This window comes from Hypanus sabinus, chromosome 9, assembly GCF_030144855.1.
Source record: "Hypanus sabinus isolate sHypSab1 chromosome 9, sHypSab1.hap1, whole genome shotgun sequence".
Classification (NCBI taxonomy): domain Eukaryota; kingdom Metazoa; phylum Chordata; class Chondrichthyes; order Myliobatiformes; family Dasyatidae; genus Hypanus; species Hypanus sabinus.
Window position 1 is genome coordinate 123,404,070 of NC_082714.1, and position 23,360 is coordinate 123,427,429.

At 38.2% G+C, this 23,360-nt stretch overlaps 1 protein-coding gene across 6 annotated transcripts in view; it reads left to right on the top strand.

Moving 5' to 3' along the window:
• The window catches only part of LOC132399771 (RIPOR family member 3-like), a 187,369-nt gene that overhangs the window by 123,936 nt on the left and 40,073 nt on the right, over nt 1–23,360 (top strand). For all 6 annotated transcript variants that reach the window (XR_009514069.1, XR_009514068.1, XM_059980503.1 and 3 more), the window contains 4 exons: nt 1,000–1,145; nt 18,814–18,943; nt 19,212–19,874; nt 23,069–23,208. Coding sequence is in view for 4 of the 6 variants with exons in the window: in XM_059980503.1 (XP_059836486.1) it covers nt 1,000–1,145; nt 18,814–18,943; nt 19,212–19,874; nt 23,069–23,208 (1,079 nt within the window). In the remaining 2 variants the exon portion in view is untranslated. The remainder of the gene's footprint in view (nt 1–999; nt 1,146–18,813; nt 18,944–19,211; nt 19,875–23,068; nt 23,209–23,360) is intronic.

Here is a 23,360-nt window from a genome sequence, read left to right on the forward strand (position 1 = left end):
GTTTAAGGAAAATCATGCTTGTCTTGCTTGATTGAACACTGAGTAGATCCCAACAACCTTATTGCTTTCAATTCTGGTCTTAAACAGACTCTTTGGAAGATTGATGAGAATAATAAAAAGGATTAAAATTTTCAACTGCTAGCTGAGATTGTAAAAGCTGGGGTTGTTTTTCTCAAAGTAAAAAGATTAAAAGATGATTCAATAGAGATACTTAAGAACATGACTGCAATAGATTAACTAGCGGGGAAATGATCCCATTAATGGATGATTTACAACTGGGGGGCACAAATGTAAACTCTGAGCAAAACCTTCAGCAAAGTTGTGAGGAAAACTGTGGGCATTCCCTGTAAGAGTGTTGGAAGCAGAAACGATTTTTATGAGGAAATTAGATAGGTTATGTACCAGAAAATATAACAGGCATATGGGATTGATCCCATTGTTTATACAGAAACTAGAAGACCAGTTGGAACATTGAATCTATGGTTTATCAAAAAATCTTGGAATTGGAAATTTCACACGTTAGTCATAAGATTGTGAATTATAATAGGCATAATCCAGAGTGGACACAAGTAGGAAAATTACGAACAATGATACTTATGTGAATTCATCCACTGTTTGAAAGTTAAATATCATAAGCACTCTATATATCCTTGAACATGGTTCTTTAAAATTATTTAATCAGCTCTGTATACCCTGTATACCCAGTCAATTGCTTCTCAGTTTTATTGTTTTAATAACTCTTTATTATATTTAATTTTCAGTAGCACTTTTTAATTTAATGCTAGTAATGTTAACCAGGTTGCTAAATTAGACAGAGTATATTCTGTCCTGCATATGGGCTTAGACAATTATGTTGATGGGTTAACCACTTTTGCTAGTCCTAATGTGTAATATGTAAGTAAAATGAAATTCTTGACTAATGTAATCATATCTCTTATTCATACAAGTGAAGCTATGAATATTGGAAAATGAAACATAAACAGATTTTTTTCTGTGTAGGTTGCTGAAATGAAAGGGCTGATGACTGTTTTGGTTGGAAGCGTTACTTGTGAAAGTGCAGATTTTTTTACAGCACTGCCCCAGATAATGGTTGTGGATATTACTGACTTAGGCACTATTAAACTTCAGCTGGAAGTCACGTGGGAGTAAGTATTGATTTAATATTTTTAAAGAGAACATGGTGCTTCGGTAAACGAAGTTACTGTTTAGATGCAGATACAATTTAATTAATAAAGTTTGCTCTCTCACGGCATTCCTACCTTGGAATTATATTTTAAAACATTATTGAGCCAGAAGTTTCTTTGATAATTGATTTACTGAAGATGAGTTTCACCTTTAATGGGTATTTCCTGATAAGAAATTTAAGAGGACTGCTGATAGAAATACAACACATAATAAAAATGGTTGTGAGTTCAAACCATTTTGAGTCTCAAACTCTACAAGGACAATTTAGTCTGTTATCCTGAATATGTTATCATGAATCAGTTATCCATTTTGCACAGTGAAAGTCCCAATTTACAAATATGATGCTTCACCATATGCTGAGATAAATGTGCTTGCAAATAGGTTTCCAGGTACAAAATGAAATAAGTACTTGACTCTTTTGAAAATCGTAACTGAAAACATTCAAGTAATGTCTCACAGATGCATGAGAAAATCAACTAACTAAAATAATATGTAAATATTTGTGTGTATGAACACACGCACATACCTACATGCTCCCACTCATACTGCTCCCCAGCACTGTTAGATGCCTGGTCATTTACACATTTTAAGTCAAATAAAGTCAATGTGAGGTAGAATGTGTGGCTTTCATGCAGACACATAAAATATGTAAACAAATTAGGAAAAGGAGCCACAGTTTTGCATACTTCATGTAAATTTACAACCAATGATCCGTAAACAAATACTCTAAGGTATAAATGAGCCCAGTGCATGATACCCAATGTGAAAAGATATGGTATGTGTGTGCAATTAATACTTAAAAAATCTCTCCCTATTACTTTAAGTCTAAGATTAAGTCATTGAATATTTTACATACTGTAGACCAAGAGAGCATCTTCAGATTCAGGTCACATCACAGGAATTAAACCCTGCAATATTTCCATTCTACCAGAGTACTAAGTAAAATAAAACTATGAATTTGTGACTTGCCGTCCTTAGCATATGACTCATAATGGAAATTACTTATTGCCAAGAAATTTGTTCTCATAGCTCTGAAAGAAAAGAACTTGTGCTATGAACTTGAAAATAGGTCTATCCTTGAGTAAAGCAGAAGTGCAATCATTTCCAGTCCTCATGGGAAACTTGCCCATCCTTTCTGTTAGGATGCTTGGAATAGTGTAAGGCTTGCTTTTAGCTTTTCAGTTTCTATTTAAACAACACTTTCCTCTAAAATGACTGTCATAGATATGTAAAAAAAACCCATAAGAACTCTTCCAGCCTGGTTTGCCATTTAATACGATCATAATTTATTTACTATCGCATTGCCATTTTCTTGCTTCCTTCCTGTACCCTTCAAACATTTAGTATCTAAAAACCTATGTTTCTCGTTAATGTATTCAGTGATTTAGCATCCTTTCTGTAGTGGAGAATTTCTTCAGTTCACCACCCTCTGAGTGAAAAACTTCCTTCTCATAGGAAGAAAGTGGGTTTAGGAATATGTAACACCTGTGTAGCAACATGACTAGTTGTCACACTCTTTTGAGAAGATCTAGTAGGCAATCAGAAGCTCTAGGTTTTGCAGGCAGTGAATAGCAAAAACACACTTCAGAAAATAAGGCTCATTTATAAGAAAAAAAATGTACAAAATGTTTATATAAACAAGAACAATTCAAAATTCAAATGTTCAATTTAGATTTCAAATCTCAGATATCAAACCACAACAAATTCCTTTATAATTAGAATCAGTGAGATTGTTACTCTAATCTAACTAATTAGATCTAGTGTTCTTACCTATTTAAAAGCTTACAGACTAAACTTTCCTTTTTACTTATCCCCAGTTAGTTAGAAAACCAAATATAATTCCCATTCTCAAGTATTATAGTTAACTTCAGTTTCAGTTCTAGGCAGTATATCTACAGGTTTAAATTTAAATTCAAAAATTACATACACACAGTTTAACACCTTTCATGACAATTCTCCAAAATCACAACTTTTAAACAAAGTAAATCTCATTCAGCAACTTATCAAAGTCTTTGCAAAAATAATCAGGTCTTGCAGAAAATCAAATTCAGATTCTTCGAATGAAAATAAACTTATTCCGTATTAAATTCTCTGTGTCATTACACATTTCGTTCCTGCACTGGATTTTTATCTTGGGTGGCTCACCATCTTATTTCTTGGTTCATTGGAATAAAATAGTTTATCATCCACTGAAAGTCAATTCACAAACTTGTACAAAAACTTGACCAAATCCCTTGGTATGATTTTGCAGAATTAATTCCTGACTACATGGTAGGGATTTTGGACACTGGTCTCAGCTTCTATTGTCACATTATAGCTGTTGCATGTTATATCTGCAGCTTCAATAAATCTTTTATCACTATTGTCTCTCCTCCAGGGTTTTCACCCTGAGGTTTCAAGTTAGTAGGGTAAAGATACTCACTACTAATTCCACCCTTAACAGTTCATGTCTTCAGCTTCTTATCATTGCTGCGTTTCTCTCCTTGTCCATCCTGTGGTCCAGCTATCCCACTCTCGCATAGTGTTTTGTTCAAATTCATCTTTCTTTTAAAAAATCCATAAACCTTGTTTTCATCCCTCCACAGGTGGAACTTGCTAACATTACATCTTTAGGTTTAATGAACCTGGGTTACAAATAGAATGAGTTGGAGGATAAATGCCTGGTTGAAGGACTGGAGGAGGGGGCAGTTATTCCGATTTTTGGATCATTGGAACCACTTCTGGGGCAGGTGTGACCTGTACAAAAAGGATGGGTTGCACCTGACTCCAAGGGGGACCAATATCTTGGTGGGGAGGTTTGCTAATGCTATTGGGGAGGGTTTAAACTAGATTTGCAATGGGGTGGGAACCGAAGTGAAGAGGCAGAGGATGGGGAGGTTGGAGCACAAGTAGAGCACCTTATAGTAAACACAAAGTACACTGCATATGCTGTGGTCAAAGCAAGACGTACAAAAAAGCTGGATGAACTCAGCAGGTCGGATGCTACCCAACCTGCTGAGTTCATTCAGCTTTTTTGTACGTCTTGAGACACCTTACAGGGAGTTTGTGAGGAAGGATAGGCAGATATTAGAGCAAAGATGCACTCAGCCTGATGGTTTGAGATGTGTCTATTTTAATGCAAGGAGTATCATAAACAAGGTGGATGAACTTAGAGCATGCATCAGTACGTGCAACTATGATTTGTTGCCATTTCAGAGACTTGGATGTCTCAGGAGCAGGAATGGTTGCTGAGTATGCCAGGCTTTAGATGTTTCAAAAAGAACAAAGAGAGAGGTAAATGAGGTAGGGGTGTGGCATTGCTAATTAGAGATAGTGTCATGGCTGCAGAAAAGGAGGAAGTCATGGGGAAATAGTCTGTGTGGAAGTCAGACACAGGAAAGGGGCAATAACTCTATTGGGTGTTTTTTATAGACACCCCAATATAACATGGATATCAAGAAGCAGATTCTGGAATGGTGCAATAATAATAGGGTTGTTGTGATTGGAGATTTTAACTTACATAGTATTGATTAGCATTTCCTTAACACAAGGGATTTAGATGGGGTGGAGTTTGTTAGGTATATTCAGGAAGGTTTCCTGACAAAATACGTAGATAAGCCAACTAGAGGAGAGGCTGTACTTGATCTGGTATTGGAAAATGAACGTGGTCAGGTGTCAGATCTCTCGGTGGGAAATCATTTTGGAGGTGGTGACCATTGTGCTGGAGAGGGAAAGGAGCAGACAATTTGGGAAAACATTTAATTGGGGTAGGAGTAAATATGATGCTCTTAGTCAGGAACTTGGGAGTAGATGTTCTCAGGGAAATGCATGGCATTAATGTGTCAAATGTTCAGGGAACATTTGTACAAAGTTCTGCATAGATATGTTCAATTGAGGCAGGGAAAGAACAAAGAACAATCCAACACAGTACAGGCCATTCAGCCCACAATGTTGCGCTGACCCTTAAACCCTGCCTCCCATATAACCCTCCACCTTAAATTCCCCCATATTACCTGTCTAGTGGTCTCTTAAATCTCACTAATGTATTTGCCTCCACCACTGACTCAGGCAGTGCATTCCACGCACCAACCACTCTCTATGTAAAAAAACCTTCCTCTAATATCCCCCTCGAACTTCCCACCCCTTACCTTAAAGCCTCGTTTATTGAGCAGTGATGTCTTGGGGAAGAAGCGCTGGCTGTCCACTCCATCTATTCTTCTTAATATCTTGTATACCTCTATCATGTTTCCTCTCATCCTCCTTCTCTCCAGAGAGTAAAGCCCTAACTCCCTTAATCTCTGATCATAATGCATACTCTCTAAACCAGGCAGCATCCTGGTAAATCTCCTCTGTACCTTTTCCAAAGCTTCCACATCCTTCCTATAGTGAGGCAAGCAGAACTGGACACAGTACTCCAAGTGTGGCCTAACCAGAGTTTTATAGAGCTGCATCATTACATCGCGTCTCTTAAACTCTATCTCTCGACTTATGAAAGCTAACATCCCATAAGCTTTCTTAACTACCCTATCCACCTGTGAGGCAACTTTCAGGGCTCTGTGGACATATACCCCCAGATCCCTCTGCTCTTCCACACTACCAAGTATCCTGCCATTTACTTTGTACTCTGACCTGGAGCTTGTCCTTCCAAAGTGTACCACCTAACACTTCTCCGGGTTGAACTCCATCTGCCACTTCTCAGCCCACTTCTGCATCCTATCAATGTCTCTCTGCAATCTTCAATAATCCTCTACACTACCTTTGTGTCGTCTGCAAACTTGCCAACCCACCCTTCTACCTCCACATCTAGGTCGTTAATAAAAATCACAAAAAGTAGAGGTCCCAGAACAGATCCTTGTGGGACACCACTAGTCACAACCCTCCAATCTGAATGTACTCCCTCCACCACGATCTTCTGCCTTCTGCAGGCAAGCCAATTCTGAATCCACCTGGCCAAACTTCCCTGGATCCCATGCCTTCTGACTTTCTGAATAAGTCTACCGTATGGAACCTTATCAAATGCCTTACTAAAATCCATGTAGATCACATCCACTGCACTACCCTCATCTATGTGCCTGGTCAGCTCCTCAAAGAACTCTATCAGGCTTGTTAGGCACGATCTGCCCTTCACAAAGCCATGCTGACGGTCCCTGATCAGACCATGATTCTCTAAATGCCCATAGATCCTATCTCTAAGAATCTTTTCCAACCGCTTTCCCACCACAGACGTAAGGCTCACTGGTCTATAATTACCTGCACTATCCCTACTACCTTTTTTGAACAAGGGGACAACATTCGCCTCCCTCCAGTCCTCCGGTACCATTCCCGTGGACAACGAGGACATAAAGATCCTAGCCAGATGTTCAGCAATCTCTTCCTTTGCCTCGTGGAGCAGCCTGGGGAATATTCTGTCAGGCCCCGGGGACTTATCCATCCTAATGTATTTTAACAACTCCAACACCTCCTCTCCCTTAATATCAACATGCTCCAGAACAGCAACCTCACTCATATTGTCCTCACCATCATCAAGTACCCTCTCAGTGGTGAATACCGAAGAGAAGTATTCATTGAGGACCTCGCTCACTTCCACAGCCTCCAGGCACATCTTTCCATTTTTATCTCTAATCGGTCCTACCTTCACTCCTGTCATCCTTTTGTTCTTCACATAATTTGAAGAATGCCTTGGGGTTTTCCTTTACCCTACTCGCCAAGGCCTTCTCATGCCCCCTTCTTGCTCTTCTCAGCCCCTTCTTAAGCTCCTTTCTTGTTACCTTATATTCCTCAATAGACCCATCTGATCCTTGCTTCCTAAACCTCATGTATGCTACTTTCTTCCGCCTGACTAGATTTTCCACTTCACTTGTCACTCATTTTTCCTTCACCCAACCATTCTTTATCTTCCTCACCGGGACAAATTTATCCCTAACATCCTGCAAGAGATCCTTAAATATCGACCACATGTCCATAGTACATTTCCCTGCAAAAACATCATCCCAATTCACACCCGCAAGTTCTAGCCTTATCGCCTCATAATTTGTCCTTCCCCAATTAAAAATTTTCCTGTCCTCTCTGATTCTATCCTTTTTCATGATAATGCTAAAGGTCAGGGAGCAGTGATCACTGTCCCCCAGATGATCACCCACTGACAGATCTGTGACCTGGCCCAGTTTGTTACCTAATACTAGATCTAGTATGGCATTCCCCCTAGTCGGCCTGTCAACATACTGTGACAGGAATCCATCCTGGACACACTTAACAAATTCTGCCCCATCTAAACCCTTGGAACTAATCAAGTGCCAATTAATATTAGGGAAGTTAAAGTCACCCATAATAACAACCCTGTTACTTTTGCACCTTTCCAAAACCTGCCTCCCAATCTGCTGCTCGGTATCTCTGCTGCTACCAGGGTGCCTATAGGATACCCCCAGTAGAGTAACTACTCCCTTCCTGTTCCTGACTTCCACCCATACTGACTCAAAAGAGGATCCTGCTACATTACCCACCCTTTCTGCAGCTGTAATTGTATCCCTGGCCAGTAATGCCACCCCTCCTCCCCTCTTCCCTCCTCTCTATCCCTTTTAAAGCACTGAAATCCTGGAATATTGAGAATCCATTCCTGCCCTGGTGCCAGCCAAGTCTCCATAATGGCCACTACATCATAATTCCATGTATGTATCCAAGCTCTCAGTTCATCACCTTTGTTCCTGATGCTTCTTGCATTGAAATACACACACTTTAGCCCTTCTACCTTACTACCCTTATACCCTTTATTCCTCAAAGCCTCTCGATATGTTAGATCTGGCTTTACTCCATACACTTCTTTCACTGCTCTATCGCTCTATTGGTTTTGAAGGTTTTTCACTCAGTAGAGGCAGATGAAGCCATCAATAGTAAATATATTCAAAGCTACATAATTTTAGATAAAGTCCACTCATCAGAATCAGGTTTATTATCACCGGCATGTGTGGTGAAATTTGTTAACTTAGCAGTAGTAGTTCAATGCAATACATAATCTAGATCAAATCAATCAATCAATCACAGTATACACATATTGAATAGATAAAAAATCATGCAAGAACAAAAATAATATAAAAAAGTGAGGTAGTATTCATGGGTTCAAACCCCATTTACAAATCATATGGCAGAGGGGAAGAAGGTGTTCCTGAATTGCTGAGTGTGTGCCTTCAGGCCTCTATACCTCCTACCTGATGGTAACAATGAGAAAAGGGGATGCCCTGGGTGCTGGGGTTCCTTAATAATGGATGCTGCCTTTCTGAGACACTCCTTGAAGATGTCCTGGGTACTTTGTAGCTAGTACCCAAGATGGAGCTGACTAAATTTACAACTTGCTGCAACTTCTTTTGATCCTGTGCAGTAGCCCCCCCACCCCCCCCATGCCAGACAGTGATGCAGCCTGTCAGAATACTCTCCATGGTACATCTGTAAAGTTTTTGAGTGTTTTTGTTGACATACCAAATCTCCTCAAACTCCTAATGAAGTGTAGTCACTGTCTTGCCTTCTTTATAACTGCATCGATATGTTAGGACCAGGTTAGATCCCCAGAGATCTTGACACCCAGGAACATGAAACTGCTCACTCTCTCCATTTCTGATTCCTCTACGAGTATTGGAATGTGTTCTTTCAACTTACCCTTCCTGAAGTCCACATTCAGTTCTTTCGTCTTACTGACGCTGAGTTCCAGGTTGTTGCTGTGACACCATTCCACTAGTTGGTGTATCTCACTCCTGTACGCTCTCTCATCTGAGACTCTACCAGCAATGGTTGTATCATCAGCAATTTTATAGATGGTATTTGAGCTTTGCCTAGCACAGAATCATGGGTATAAAGAGAGTAGAGCAGTGGGCTAAGTACGCACCCCAGAGGTGCACCAGTGTTAATCGTCAGTGATGAGGAGATAATGTCTCCAATCCATACAGATTGTGGTCTTCTGGTTAGGAAGTTGAGGATCCAAATGCAGAGGGAGGTACAGAGGCCATGTTCTGTAACCTATCAATTAGGATGTTATGTGATGTTACAATGCTGCATTTCCAAATGACTTGTTATCATATACTCAAATGTTTATATTTTGCTTAGATGGTAAGGGAGAATTATAGCCTAAAATATGAATGTAACTTTACATTATTACACAATAACTAATGTCTATACTGCTGTGGTAATTGCATGGCTGACTTGATTGATGGCTCTCAGTTTTGATGTAATGACTAATTTTGATCATTAGGGATCGTGGTTACATCTTACAACCACATACCACATTTTTGATTTGCTTTTCTTTCTTTTGGAACTATTTAAACTTTTATTTCTCACTTCCAGCAGTTCTTGATCTTCATACCCCTCTGTTTGAACTTCCTCAATTATTTAATTTTGATTGCTTTCATTTATAAATTGCAACATCTTAAAAAAAATTGCTTTGTGGTATCCTTTTCTTCCTTTCACCAATTTTCATCTTTATCGTCTTCTGCTTTCTTCTCAATTCTTCTCCACTCTCTTCCCGCTTACAAAAATCCATTTCATTGAGTTTCTCTTCTTTCTTTTCTCCTTGGCCTAATGTCTGATGACATATTTCCTGCTTGTCCCCTGTTTTCTGATAAACTGCCCATAACTACAGTGTATGATGGTGCTAATATATCAGTTCTTGGTCAAAATCACAGCTGGGATTATTAATTACCATTTACACTTGATTACCTGGGGCCAGTATGCTTGCTATCGAGTTGATTTCTGAAGTTACTGACATGAAATGCTGACTCTTTCTCTCTCCATAGATGCTGCTCAGCCTGTTAAGTATCCTCAGTATCTCCACTATTTTGCTTTTGTTCTCTATCAGATTTAGGGGGTTATGACAAATTAGTATAGAAAGTCTACATTTTTAAAATTCACCTTTAATTTATTTGGGCAATCTGTTTAAGCAAGATGACCAATAACCCCCACAAATTCAGATTCCACTGGGAATGGGACTGGAGCGTGGTGTTCTTCTTGAGTTTAAAATGTGCTGTGAAGTTCCAGGAAGATTGCTTGTGCTGTCTAATTTCACACATGCTATTGATGAATTGTTCAGTGAGGTTAAAGTCACCTCTCATGGGAGAAAAGAAAATTTGGATCGACAGAAAAATCCACTTGGCTTTTCGCCTTTAGGACTGGGTTCCAAAGTACGATGGCAGAAGCCTGATGGTTGTCCAACCTCCCTGTTAGGGTTTAAGAGCAGGGAAAGAGAAAGGAGCCTAAATAAATACATTTAAAAATTGATACAAAACCCTTAAGTTGCATTAGCTGTGTACAATGGAATCTGTGATTATGATACATATGGTTGGCAGATGTAACCATTGCTCTCTGCTGGAAGTGAAACCTGTGTGACCTCCATGAAATGAATGTTTTAGTACTTTGAGTCCATGTCATCTTGAGCATGTTTATTTAGGCATCCCCTAAAACCAAATCATTTCAGTGGGAGCTGAATGTAGCCAGAATCAACTAATTTAGAACAGAACTGTATTCGTGCTCTAATTCTGGAAGCAATATCCTTCATCTTTTCAGTCTCAAATGCACTGAAAAATTTCAAAGGCTTTTATATTAGAAAAAGATTGCTTATTTTTCCGATTAACTCTTTTAATGGCCTTTGATTTTCCTACAGAATAATTTTCAGGATGCTAAATTTATGAATTAGTTAATCCAGAAGACAGACAGTAACTTACTCCCAGTCCTATGCTAATGTTAAAATAAAATTGCCAAATTGCAGAGATTTATTTTCCAAGTTCTCCTGTGTGAAAATTTCATTTTGGTGCTCCGTTCATTTAATTGCACATTTGAGATCTTGAAGTTACTAAATAATTTTTATTGTAATGGACCCAGTATTCATTGTATATCTATAAAAGTGAATGTCTTGAAAATGTTGTTTTCAACTTGGTTTCAGCTCAAATATGTCACCTGAAAGTGATTTAATTCTAAAATACTGCATTGCATTTATGTCCATTTTATCCTCTGATATTTTGAATTTAACTTTAATAATTTCATTTTTATAAACTATTATGGTCATGATTCTCTCTTCTTTCTTTACAAACCAAAATTCTCCACTCTTCTAATTATTTTTTTGTATATCACTTTTCCCCTCCTGTTTCAACAGACCTTATCTTTTCCCTTAGATTCCAGAACACTTATTATGTTAATTAGGCTGCAAAACATAAATTGCTGCTGTAAGCAGCATTCTAAGAATTTGCATCAGTTTCTAGTTGTCCTATAACGATTTACCGTAAAGGAATTGTATTTTGGTCACTGTATTTAGAAACATTCCAAACAAATAAAAGATGTTTACCCTGAGGTTGGGTATTTGTCGTAAGATATTTACTCATGTCACTCATATAAAGTGATAGTTATTTCTTCTCCTGCATTCTACAACAGAAGTACCCAATGGGATGCAAAGTTCACGATATGTCCTTAGACCTATTGCTCTGATCCATCTTTCAAACTTCACATAATTATACTTGGATGAATCCAAGACAAAGAAAGATAACGAGCCAGGGCAAGAATTTAGAAACAAATTGACCAGTATTTACTTATTGGAAGAAAACAATAATGATGCTCTTGAATCAACGATTCTTTGCTTATTAGTTGAATCTAAGTGTTTAGGGCAAATGGAACTACTGTATATTTTTCTATTAAAATAAATCTTGTCAGTCTATATTCCCTTTAAAGGTCAGTCTGAGATGTTGTTATTTCTAACTTGCAATGTGGTATACTGTCTTTATAAATACTGTAGAAACAACATTTCAGCTAGCAAACATTTATATACTTTTAAGTTATTTTTCATTCCCCGTATAAGAGGATTCCTTTTCCTAATTTGATATAGTTACCCAGAAGAGTTTCAGATCAATATTGCCACCTTAAGGTAACATTTTGTTACAACAGTACTTTATGCACAAGTTTGTGAGTAAAAGTTACATTTCAATCAGCACCATCACTTGGTAGTGCAATACTGTTATATGCATATGTAAAGAAAAGTAATATTGCCTAGGCATCAAAGAGTCAGAACACTGAGTTTTTTTCTTCAATAAAGTAATACTGATTGAGATACTCAGTCTAATTAGTTAATGTTGAATTGATTTTGAATTAACGGGAGTAGGATTCTGGTATGGCAGCTATAAAGAGCTGTTGGTTTGAATTCTCAGTTTGTATGGAGGAGTTAAACATAAATATATTAATTCAAAAGTTAGAATGTACCACTAATGTACCAAGAATATTTAGGGTTGACAGCAAAAGAACCAATCACAGGATGACATTCATATCAGTGCCCCAGAAGAGGAGCATGAGCTGCTTCAATGACTATCATCCAGTGGCACTCACATTTACTGTGATGAAATGCTTTGTGAGGTTGGTCGTGGCTAGAATCAACTCCTGCCTAAGCAAGGACCTGGACCCGCTGCAAATTGTCCATCGCCACAGTAAATCTGCAAAGGATGAAATCTCACTGGCTCTCCACTCAGCTGCAGATCACCTAGACAATAGCAATACCCATGGCAGGCTGCTGTTTATTGATTACAGCTCAGTGCTCAACCCATTCCTACTCTCAGTTCTAATCAACAAGCTCCAAATCCTGGGCCTCTGCAACTGGATCCCTGACTTCCTCACTGGGAGACTGCTATAAATGCAGAGCAGAAATAACATCTCTTCCTCGCTGGCAATCAACACTGGCACATCTCAAGAATGAGTGCTTAGCCCTGTGCTCTTCTCTCTACACCCACAACTGTGTGGCTAGGAACAGCTCAAATGCCATCAAAAATTTGCCTATGAAACAACTATTGTTGGCAGAATTTCAGATGATAGAACCATAGAACACTATAGCACAGTACAGGCCCTTCAGCCCTCCATGTTGTGCTGACCCATATAATCCTTAAAAACAAGTACTAAACCCATACTACCCCATAACCCTCTATTTTTCTTTCATCCATGTGCCTGTCCAAAATGATGACAAGGAGGCATACAGGAGTGAGATAGATCAGCTGATTGAGTGGTGTTGCAACAACATCCTTGCACTCAATGTCAGTAAGACCAAGCAACTGATTGTGGATCTCAGAAAGGTGAAGGCAAACATACACATACCAGTCCTCATCAAGGGATTCGTAGTGGAAACAGTGAGCAGGTTCAAGTTCCCGGTTGTCAAAATCTCTGAAGATGTAACCTGGGCCCAACATATTGATGCAATTACGAGAAAGGTACAATAGTGGCTGTATTTCGTTAAGAGTTTGAGGAGACTTGGTGTGTCACCAAAGACTCTCTCAAATTTTTACAGATGTAACATGGAAAGTTGTATCACTATCTGGTATGGAAAGGGTATTACATAGGATAAGAAAAAGCTGCAGAAAGATGTAAACTCAGCTAATTCCATCATGGGCACTAGCCTCCCCAGCATCAAGGACATCTTCAAAAGGTGATGCTTCAAAAAGGTGACATCTATCATTGAGGGCATCCATTCCCCAGGACATGCCCTCTTCTCATTGCTACATCAAGGAGGAGGTACAGAAGCCTGAAGACACACACTCAACACTTCAGTAACAGTTTCTTCCCCTCTGCCATCAGATCTCTGGATCTGATGAACTCTGAAACACAACTTCAATATTTTTTTGTTATCCCTTTTTGCACTAATCATTTCATTTAAAAATATTATATATTCTTCTTATTGTAATCTATAGTTATTGTATGTATTGCAATGTACTGCTGCCACAAAACAACATTTTTTATCACATATGCCAGTGATATTAAAGCTGATTCTGATTCTGGGCAGTCTAGGATCCAGTTGTGCATTTTTTTTTCTGTCCCAGAAAAGAAAAAGGTAACTTAAAGTTGCATTCTGGCATAAAAGCAAAATGTACCAGGATGCAAAAATTTGAAGTAAAAGCACATTTAAATGTGAAAGTAGCTAACAAATACTAGCATTAATGACTTGATGCTCCAGGGCTGATTCTTTTCCTCCTTGAAGAAATTAAGTGAGAGCACAATTGTGATTAGGTTGAATTTCTCCTGCATCTATCATTGAATCTTTTTCTTGTGAGGGCATTGTAGATTGATAGATTCATATCAATCCAGTTCCTCAAATTCAAGATCCCAAATACATTTTAAGTCCCAAGTAAGATTAGCAGAAGAGTATGCTTCTTTGGGGTCATTCAATATAATTATTGCCACAGATATCATAGACTCCAACCTCTTTCAAGTTTACTATCCATTCACCCATCAAATGTGATTGAAACCTTCTTGAACTACTTTGTGCAACTGTTTTCTCTCTGGGCCATCTACCTTACTCCCTGTACGCATGCAGATGATACCACCATAATGGGCCTTATCTCAAAAAATGATAGAGTACAGGAAAGAGATAAGGAGTTTAGCAATAAGTGTGATGACAACAACTTTTCTCTCAATGTCAACAAAACAAAAAAAAGGCATCTCACTTAAGTGGGGGTGGTGCACAATGTCTCTCTACATTAACAGTGCTGAAGTTGAGGGAATTGAGAGCTTCAAGTTGCTAGGAGTAACCATCACCTATAGCCTTTTCTGGTCCAATCGCATAAATGCCACAGCCAAGGAAGCTCAAGGTTCAAAGGTTTATTTTATTATCAAAGTATACAACTCCAATTTTTTTCAATTTCTCCGGGAGTTATGAAAGCAAGAAAAAAAGGAAAATAAGCACAATCAACAACCTCCAGATTCCACCTCCCTGTAAAAAGAAATGAACAAAAATGGAACAGGCACATCAGCCTCCAAATCCCTCTGCCCAGACAAGAAAAACAAACAAAATATATTAGGCTTATTGACCCACAAATCCCTCCTCCTGCACAAAAACTGAACAAAATGGATCAGGCATATTGACCCCCAAATCTCCTCTAGCACAAAAAAACCAAATACAGATCAAGCACATTGACCCCAAATGCCCCTCCCTGAACAAAAAAACAAGAAGATTGGGTGAAAAACTGCAGATTATATAAACTATGAAACTGAAAACAAGATTTTATAGTCCAAGTCCACATACAAAACACAGAAAAAACCTGGGCAACAATTTACGCAACGTCAGGCTCTCCCCTCTCTGGCAGCAGAGCAGAGTGATCAAAAGACAGGCTCACCCTCTGCACTTGCTTTGATGCTTCAATCACCTTCGTTGCTTTAGTCAGTGAATAATGGAAACTTTAATCGGCAAAATGGAACCAAAGGTCAGCTTCCAACCCATCCTGCAGCTTGCCCACCACGAGGTTCCCACACACTGTCTCTGCCTCTTGGAATCCTCTTGGAGACTACATAGTGCTGGAACACCCAAACAATCTCCAAACTTCTACAAACGAGAAAATCTGCAGATGCTGAAAATCCGAGCAACATACACAAAATGCTGGAGAAACTCTGCAGGCCAGGCAGCATCTATGGAAAAAAGCACAGTCAACGTTTTGGGCCAAAACCCTTCAGCAGGACTGAAGAGAAATCTGCTCCTCAACCTTTTTTCTCCAGTCCTGCTGAAGGGTTTTGGCCCTAAACATCGCCTGTAATTTTTTCCAAACTTCGGCAGTCACTTCAATGTTTCAGTCACCCTCATCACTCTAATCGGTGAACAATGGAAACTATAATCAGCAAAATGGTGTCAAACATTGCCTCGTGCACCATCCTGCAGCCTTCTGCCACAAGGTTCGCTCATGCTACAATCTCGGAGACTGCAGAGCGCTGAAGCACCCAAACTATATCTAAACAACAGAACGGTCTCCAACAGTTTTAGAATAACAACCAAGATGAGAAACAAATGTAACGGTAATAAATTAATTGAAAAAAAATTTCCCATGATCTATCCAAGAGATGCCGCCCAAAGGAACATTGTACGCAGGCGCCGTCTTGACTGGAATGTATCTATTTTCTAATGAGGCTGACGAAATCTGGCACGTCTTTGTCGACACTTACTAATTTTAATTGATGCACCATTAATTGCAACTTGGTATGGCAACTGCTCTGCCCTTGACGAGAAGAAGCTACAAAGAGCTGGGAATACAACTCAGTACATCACAGAATACATCCTCTCCTCCATGGACTCTGTCTATACTTCTTGTTGCCTCAGTAAAGCAGCCAGCATAATCAAAGCTTCCACCTGCCCCAGACATTCTTTCTTTTCCCCTCTCCCATTAAGCAAATGATACAAAAGCCTGAACGTATGAATCCCCAGGCTCGAACACAGTTTCTGCCTTACTATTCTAAGACTATTAAATGGTTCCTTAGTATGGTAAAATGGATTCTGGACCTCATAATTTACCTTGTTATGTTCTTGCACCTTATTGTCTATCTGCACTGCACTTTCTCTGTGGCTGTTACACACTACCTGCATTCTGTTGTTGTTTTACTTTGTACTACCCTAACACACTGTGTAATAAAATAATTGGATCTGTTTGAACAGTACACAAGACAACCTCTTTACTGTACCTTGGTACATGTGACAATAATCAGCCAATTCCAATTCCAAGCCAAGCATTATTGATCAGCCAGTATTACACTGACTGGAGACATCTAGTTAGGTGCATGCATATACTGTATTAATGTTCCATTTTTTGCAGCAAATTATAATCTGCCTTCAGATTTGAATTAGAGTTTCTTCCTTACTTGAGGAATATGCTTTTGAGGCACCTGTTGGATTTTGAAGCATTTCGTAACTTTGCTTATAGATTTTCATTATCTATTTATCCAGTATTGTTGTTCATTGTTCTATTTTGTGGTCATTCATATCCAAGAAAAGTTAATGTGGTGGGTGTGTATATATATACACTGATTTATTACTACTGTTAAGTAATCATTGATAAACGATGTGAAAAGTAGTGCTCCCAACTGACCTCTGAAGAAAACCACTAGTCACTGACAACCAACCAGAAAAGGCCCCTTTTATTCTCACTTGCGGTCTCCTGCCTGTCAGCCATTCCTCATTCCATGCCAGTATATTTCCTGTAACACCATGGGATTTTATCTTGTTAAGCAGCCTCATGGGAGGCAATTTTTCCAAATGCATTCTGAAAATCTAAATAAATGACATCCACCAGCTCTCCTTTGTCCACCCTGCTCGTTACTTCCTTGAAGAATTCTAACAAGATTTCTCAGGCACTGCTGATAAGTAATTTTTTCTGTTACATTGCAGATAAGCAATCTCACTAGGAAATAAGATTGTAAGGTTTAGTTGTAAACTTTGCCCATCCTTTTCAACTCCCTTCACTAAACAGTTCATTTTTGTAACTGGAGACAATGGTAATCAGCTGTGGTTATTTTAAGATTATTCTGAAGTCATTTTAATAACAGAAGGCAAACTTTATATGTTGAAATCAATGATATTTTTTAAAAAATGTTAATATTACCTTCTATCTAAACCTTTTCATTTTGAAATATCCTTTTAATATCATAACCTAATTTTTTAATCATTGCACCTCGTGTGCTGTTTCAGATGGTGATCAGAGGCTCTACTATTTTCTAGCAGTAGGTAGTTATCAACAAGTATGATAGTGCATGTTTTACATGATCTAATTATGACACTCAGAGGAAGTGCTTACTAATTTTAGTTGTTCTCTCAAAGTTTAATCACAGGGAAACACATTGTCTACTAGACATGCAGCTTGCTTTCTGGTTTCTATTTGTGGTCTTTAAACAGCTGCTGTGAGATGAACAAGAAGGGTCCAATTTCAACTGAATCTCAACTTCAACCTTTAAATCTATTCCCTGTCGCTGCACTGCATCAAATGTAGGCTTTAATTGGGACCTCTGCTCCATACATATCCTGTACTGATAGACGTAGTGGTTAGGGTGATGCTATTACAGTTCATTAGGTTAGGTTAGGGCTAATCAGGATGGTGGGTTGTTAGGGCAGCATGGCTTAAAGGGCCAGGAGGCCCTACTTTGGACTGTATCACTAAATAAAATAAATATCAATAAAATGTCAAACTGGAGCAGATTATTCATGAATTTGATGCATTTTTCAGTGAGCAAATAAAATAAACCTTTAACGTGTTAATACAGTTATTTCTTCATGAATGAATTGAAAGTTCCGAGCTGTTGTACATCTTATGCCACACAATGGAACAGACGCAAAATTGGTTGAGAAACAGAATCTCATTTTGGAGGTGTATCCTCTATAGTTTCACACTTTCTGCATTTGGAAGTGCATGTAAAGTCCTATATTGTTTGCAATATGAAACATGAATAATAAAGAAGCTCATGCTTGCTATTCATATTTGTGAATATAATGTTACATTCTTCTGTAAAACTCTGCCATATATTAAAGATTACCTAGTCTATTGTAAAGGGCTGTGGAGCACAAGTCATTGTGACAAGTTATTTAAGGCAGAGATTGACTGATTCTTTATTGGTAAGGGGGCTAAGGGGTTAAGGGTTACAGAGAGAAGGCAGGAGAATGAGTTTGTAAAACAAAATCAGCCATTCTTGATTGGAAGAGCTGAATGGGCTGAATATGATGGGCTGAATGCCTAATTCTGCTCCTATGTCTCATGGCCTATCTAAATGAACAAATGCAGAAAAAAATATAATCTGACATAATGGTAGTGTTTTGTTTCCAGACATATTCAGAAACTACTTTGGGGTTTTATTTGTTTCCTGCTTTTAATTATACTTTTACCCGTTACTTTGCCATAGTCCATTTGATGCTGATGAAATATCAGTAACATCTGGCTCAGTATCCAAATTCTCTTGGCCAAGTCGTAAAGGCTCTGTGTACAACTGGACACCTCCCAGCACCCCCAGCTTCAAGGACAAGTACTTCTCTGTAAGTATCACTACAAGGATATTTTATTGTAGTTCACTTCTCTAACCTTTGGCAGTCAGAATGGAAAATTAAAATTAATCCAAAAAGGAAATGGATGCCAGGTGTTGACTTTTAAATGTAAATTCTATTATCATAGGTTTTTATCAAATTGACAAGCTGAAAAGAATCTTTATAGTAAATACATACATCTCAGTAATAACTTTGTTGTATCTTAATACTTTCATTATGAATGGATGTATTAATTTTCTGTTTTCTATTCTGTTGTAAGAGACACATTGGACAAGAGGACAAACTGCCTACATTACATCAGGAAACAAAAGGAACTTTCAATTTTAATCACTCAGGAAATTGCTTCCACAATACACTTTTGTCATCTGTGCCTGAAAATGAGAAATTTTATAATTATGCAAATATAGATAAACAAGGAGCCAGTGACAATAGGCATGATTCATTAGCTTTCCAAGAAGCACACAGGGAATTCTCCCAAAGCTTCCAGGATGGTCTTTCTACAGAAAAAACTCTGCAATCAACACATGTAGAACCAAAACCTCCCAATCAAAGGAAATTTCAAAATGATTCACTACAAGCCAGACGATTTCAAAGTTGTTCAGCTTTGACAGAATCTATTTTTCACACAGGACCACAGCCGAGGTTTCAGTGGCCCACTGAGAAACCTGCTGGACAGGAGTCAACTTGTCGAGTCTGGAGCACAGAACTTACAGATCTATTCAGTTCACAGAGATCAACAACATCCTGTAAACACAAAAAAACCACTTCAATCTGTTCTGAAATTTCCAAGACAGATTACATTTCAGTAGATATAGGAACCATCCTTCAAGAAATATTGATTACTCTAAGGACAGAGCACAGAAACCACAAGGAATTACAAAATCTAGAGCGACAGGTTCTGCACTTAGGAGATATTCTTAAGGTATAGTGATTAAAACAAGTATATTAATAATGTTCAAATATTGGGGCCAGTATTTCAGGAAAACATAGATCTAAAAAGATAATATTTAGATTAAATAAATACAAAATGGTATTCTTTTTAAATATAAAAGCATAAACAGCCATTGATAGAAAATTGGAGTACCATGTAGGAATAAGGGTTAGATTGATCTTAGAGTAGGTTAAAGGGTCAGCACAACATCTGCTGTAGTGTTCGATGTTTTGTGTTATGTGAAATTAAGTCACCGATCAATTAAGAACAGGAAGTTCTGAGAAATCAGTGTAATTTGAATATAGTTTTCAAGGTACTATTTTGTTTCCATGTCTTGAGATTTGAAAAGTGAACAGAATGAGATAAAATAAAACACACTCAAATTATTTCAGTCTGTAAGAATCTCATTGTGAGGAAGTGGCGGACAACTGTGACAGAAGAGTCATAAATATCAAATCACTTGGGTATTATGGTGGAACAGACAAGATTTCTAAATGATTAGAGACCAAAGATACTTGCATTCCCTAGTAATTTAATGGCCTGATTTGTCCAGAAGTCAATATTATGGTAGTGATTTCTGTCAATAAGTAAATTAATATTTCTTGATGATAATGTGCTTTGGTCAGTTTTTCTGGATTCATTTCTGCTGTGTGAATGCCTATGTTATACAGGCTAACATTGAAACCAAAGTAATCTACTTCTAAAGCAATTTAGTAAGTATGATTTTATTTTCCTCCGAGTGTTACCTTCATCTCTGAGTTACTGAGAAAAACAATATTCTCATGAGCTCACAGTGAAAAGGTATGTATTTTAATATTGAGCATAAACTTGGAAGTTTTTCACTTACTCCCTTGAGTTTACATTCTAAAGCATCCCACTCTTGGTCTTTTATAACCATCAGGATTTGTGACTAACCAATGTTATTTGTTCATGAGTACCCATCTGTAATTCTCGAATCAATCCATTCACTCATTGGCATCCGTCTGACTTGAAGGACAATGGGTGATGATGATCACCATCACAAGCCTAGGGATCCTGAGATGCCTAGTCATCAAGATCCCCCCTCTCAGCCTCACCAGTACAGTCCAAAGGAAAGCTTATGATGCAGTACGTTTGGCACCAGCTTGGCTCCAGGAGCTGCTGGAAGGATGTTTAATGATGTCTAGCCGCCTTAGGGGCTTCACTCTGGATTTTCTGTCTGGGTTTACTCCCATAGCCTTTGTCTCTCCCGACGCTGTCCACAAGGCAGTGGGGTTATTTACCCATAGCTGGGGTCTAATCAATTATGGCAGCTCTAAACTTAAATCTGTTGAATGGTATTTAACTTAGCTTGCAAGTGCTTGGGATTTTTTTACTTTACATTCTTTAACTATTTAATATTTTGAAGATAAATAGATAATCTAACTTACTTTAAGCATATTTTTTGTCAAATCTGAGTTTTATTTAATGAAAAACAACTGAAAGGATGGAAATACTCAGCAGATCAGAATCAGGTTTATTATTACTTACATGATAAAATCTGATAGTGGAGGCAGTGAAGTTGTTTCGGAATCATTTAGTGTGAGTCTTCAGGCTTGTGTACCTCTTCCCTGATGGTAGCAAAGAGAAAGGGCATGTACTGAATGTTAAGTCTTCTTAACCTATTCTTCTGCTTCTGGATATCTGGCCTGACTCAGTGTACCAAATTGTAACTGTTCTGCCAGGTTCTAAATGAAGTAATTCCCAAACTGGGGTTCCTTGTCTCTGATCAGGTCTCTCCCTACTTTGTTGCACTCGTTTGTACCTAGCAAGATCCCATGGAAACAAGATAAGGCTTTAGGCGTGCCCCTAATTTAAGGCTCTTTGCTGAAAATGAAAATTGGTGCAATAACGAGCATCACACTTATCATGGCTTTTGAGGAATGTTTGAGATCACTGATTTTTACAGGAAAAAATGCAGGCATTGACAGGTAATACAGAAATTCTGGCAGGAAATTATATTGTCAAGACAGCCAGTAAGTGAATAGTTTATAAACATCAAATTCTTGTATTTTCGATATTATACAATGTACTTAGGAAGCATCTTAATGGTTTAATTAATGGCTGTCCATGTTATTCTTGTCTCCAATGATCAGCTCCTTAGTAAGGCAGAAATATTGTGAAAAGTCTGCGAAAAATACAAATACAAATTGGGTATCAAGTACTTTATGGTCATTAATACTTTGCACTATTTCACATTCACTACCTTTATCTTGATTCTTCCTTAAAGACCATTTTATTTATTACATGCATTATGTTTTCCAAACTACTTTATAATTCTTACTGTAGTTTGAGTATTTTATACTCTGAACTTACCGAGGGCCTCCGTTGGTCACGGTTAGCCATAGGCATTGCATTCCAGCTATCTACATGATATGCAAGTCAGGGCAGTGGTACATGGAGAGCAAGTTGCTGTCCACGTAGCAGGCTCCCCCTCTCCACGCAGCTGATGAATCCAAAGGAACAGCAGAGACTGATACAATTTGGCACCAGTGGCATCGCAGGTATTGCCAGTCAGTATTGAATTCAACGTAGAACTGCCTTATAGACTCCAGCTCCAGGTTTATCCTTGGGGTTTACACACAAAGTCTTCCCCATGAGTAGGTACAGCTTCAAAGCAGTGGAGGTTTGAGATCAGAGTTTTCCTTCTCCTCGGTGAGCTGCCAACCACGGCTGACAAGCTCCATTTGCCTGAAGTGATAGGTTTTAAGGTGACACAATCTGCCTCTACCCCTTCTCCTGTCAGTAGAAATGGTTCCACTGGGATTAGTTGCTTAGCCATATGAGAAGGCCAGGAGCTGTACTTGGTTGTCAGAGGCTATTAGTGATGCATGTCATTGGGACTATTTAATAGGAGCTTTTCACCCCTACTACGCTTAACATTAACAACCTTAATGAAGCTTGAGAATAAGTTTGCCAAATTAGTCAGATAACAGAGTAAATATTTTGAATATTACCAGTTGTAAACAAATAAGTACAATTGAAAAATGCAGTCCAGTCCTCTAAAAAGAACTTAGAAATGAATAGAATTTATGGTGTCATTGCTATATAATGTGGAAGCAATTTATAAACAAGTAGTGTGTCCCATTATTTTCAGTAACTATTAAAGACTGGACAAACAATTGGAACACTTTTGTATTAAAGTCTGCATTGTTTTTTATAAACAGAAAGAAGTTGCAGAGAGCAAAAATGCATCTACTATCAGTCTGAATGTTGAAACAGTCCTAGAAAGCTTCAATTTCCTAAATGCTGACTCACTTGAAGATAATCTTTCATGCAATGGGAGTGTTAGGATGAAGCATGTAAAGTAAGTAACAATGAAGTTGACAACTATGCTTTAAGGTCAAAGAATTGTTACATGATGATATTCAGTTCGACCACATGGTGGAAACATGCTTATTTCCAAAGGTGATTACAATTACAATGTTTTTCAGAATCAGAACCATGTTTATTATCAAC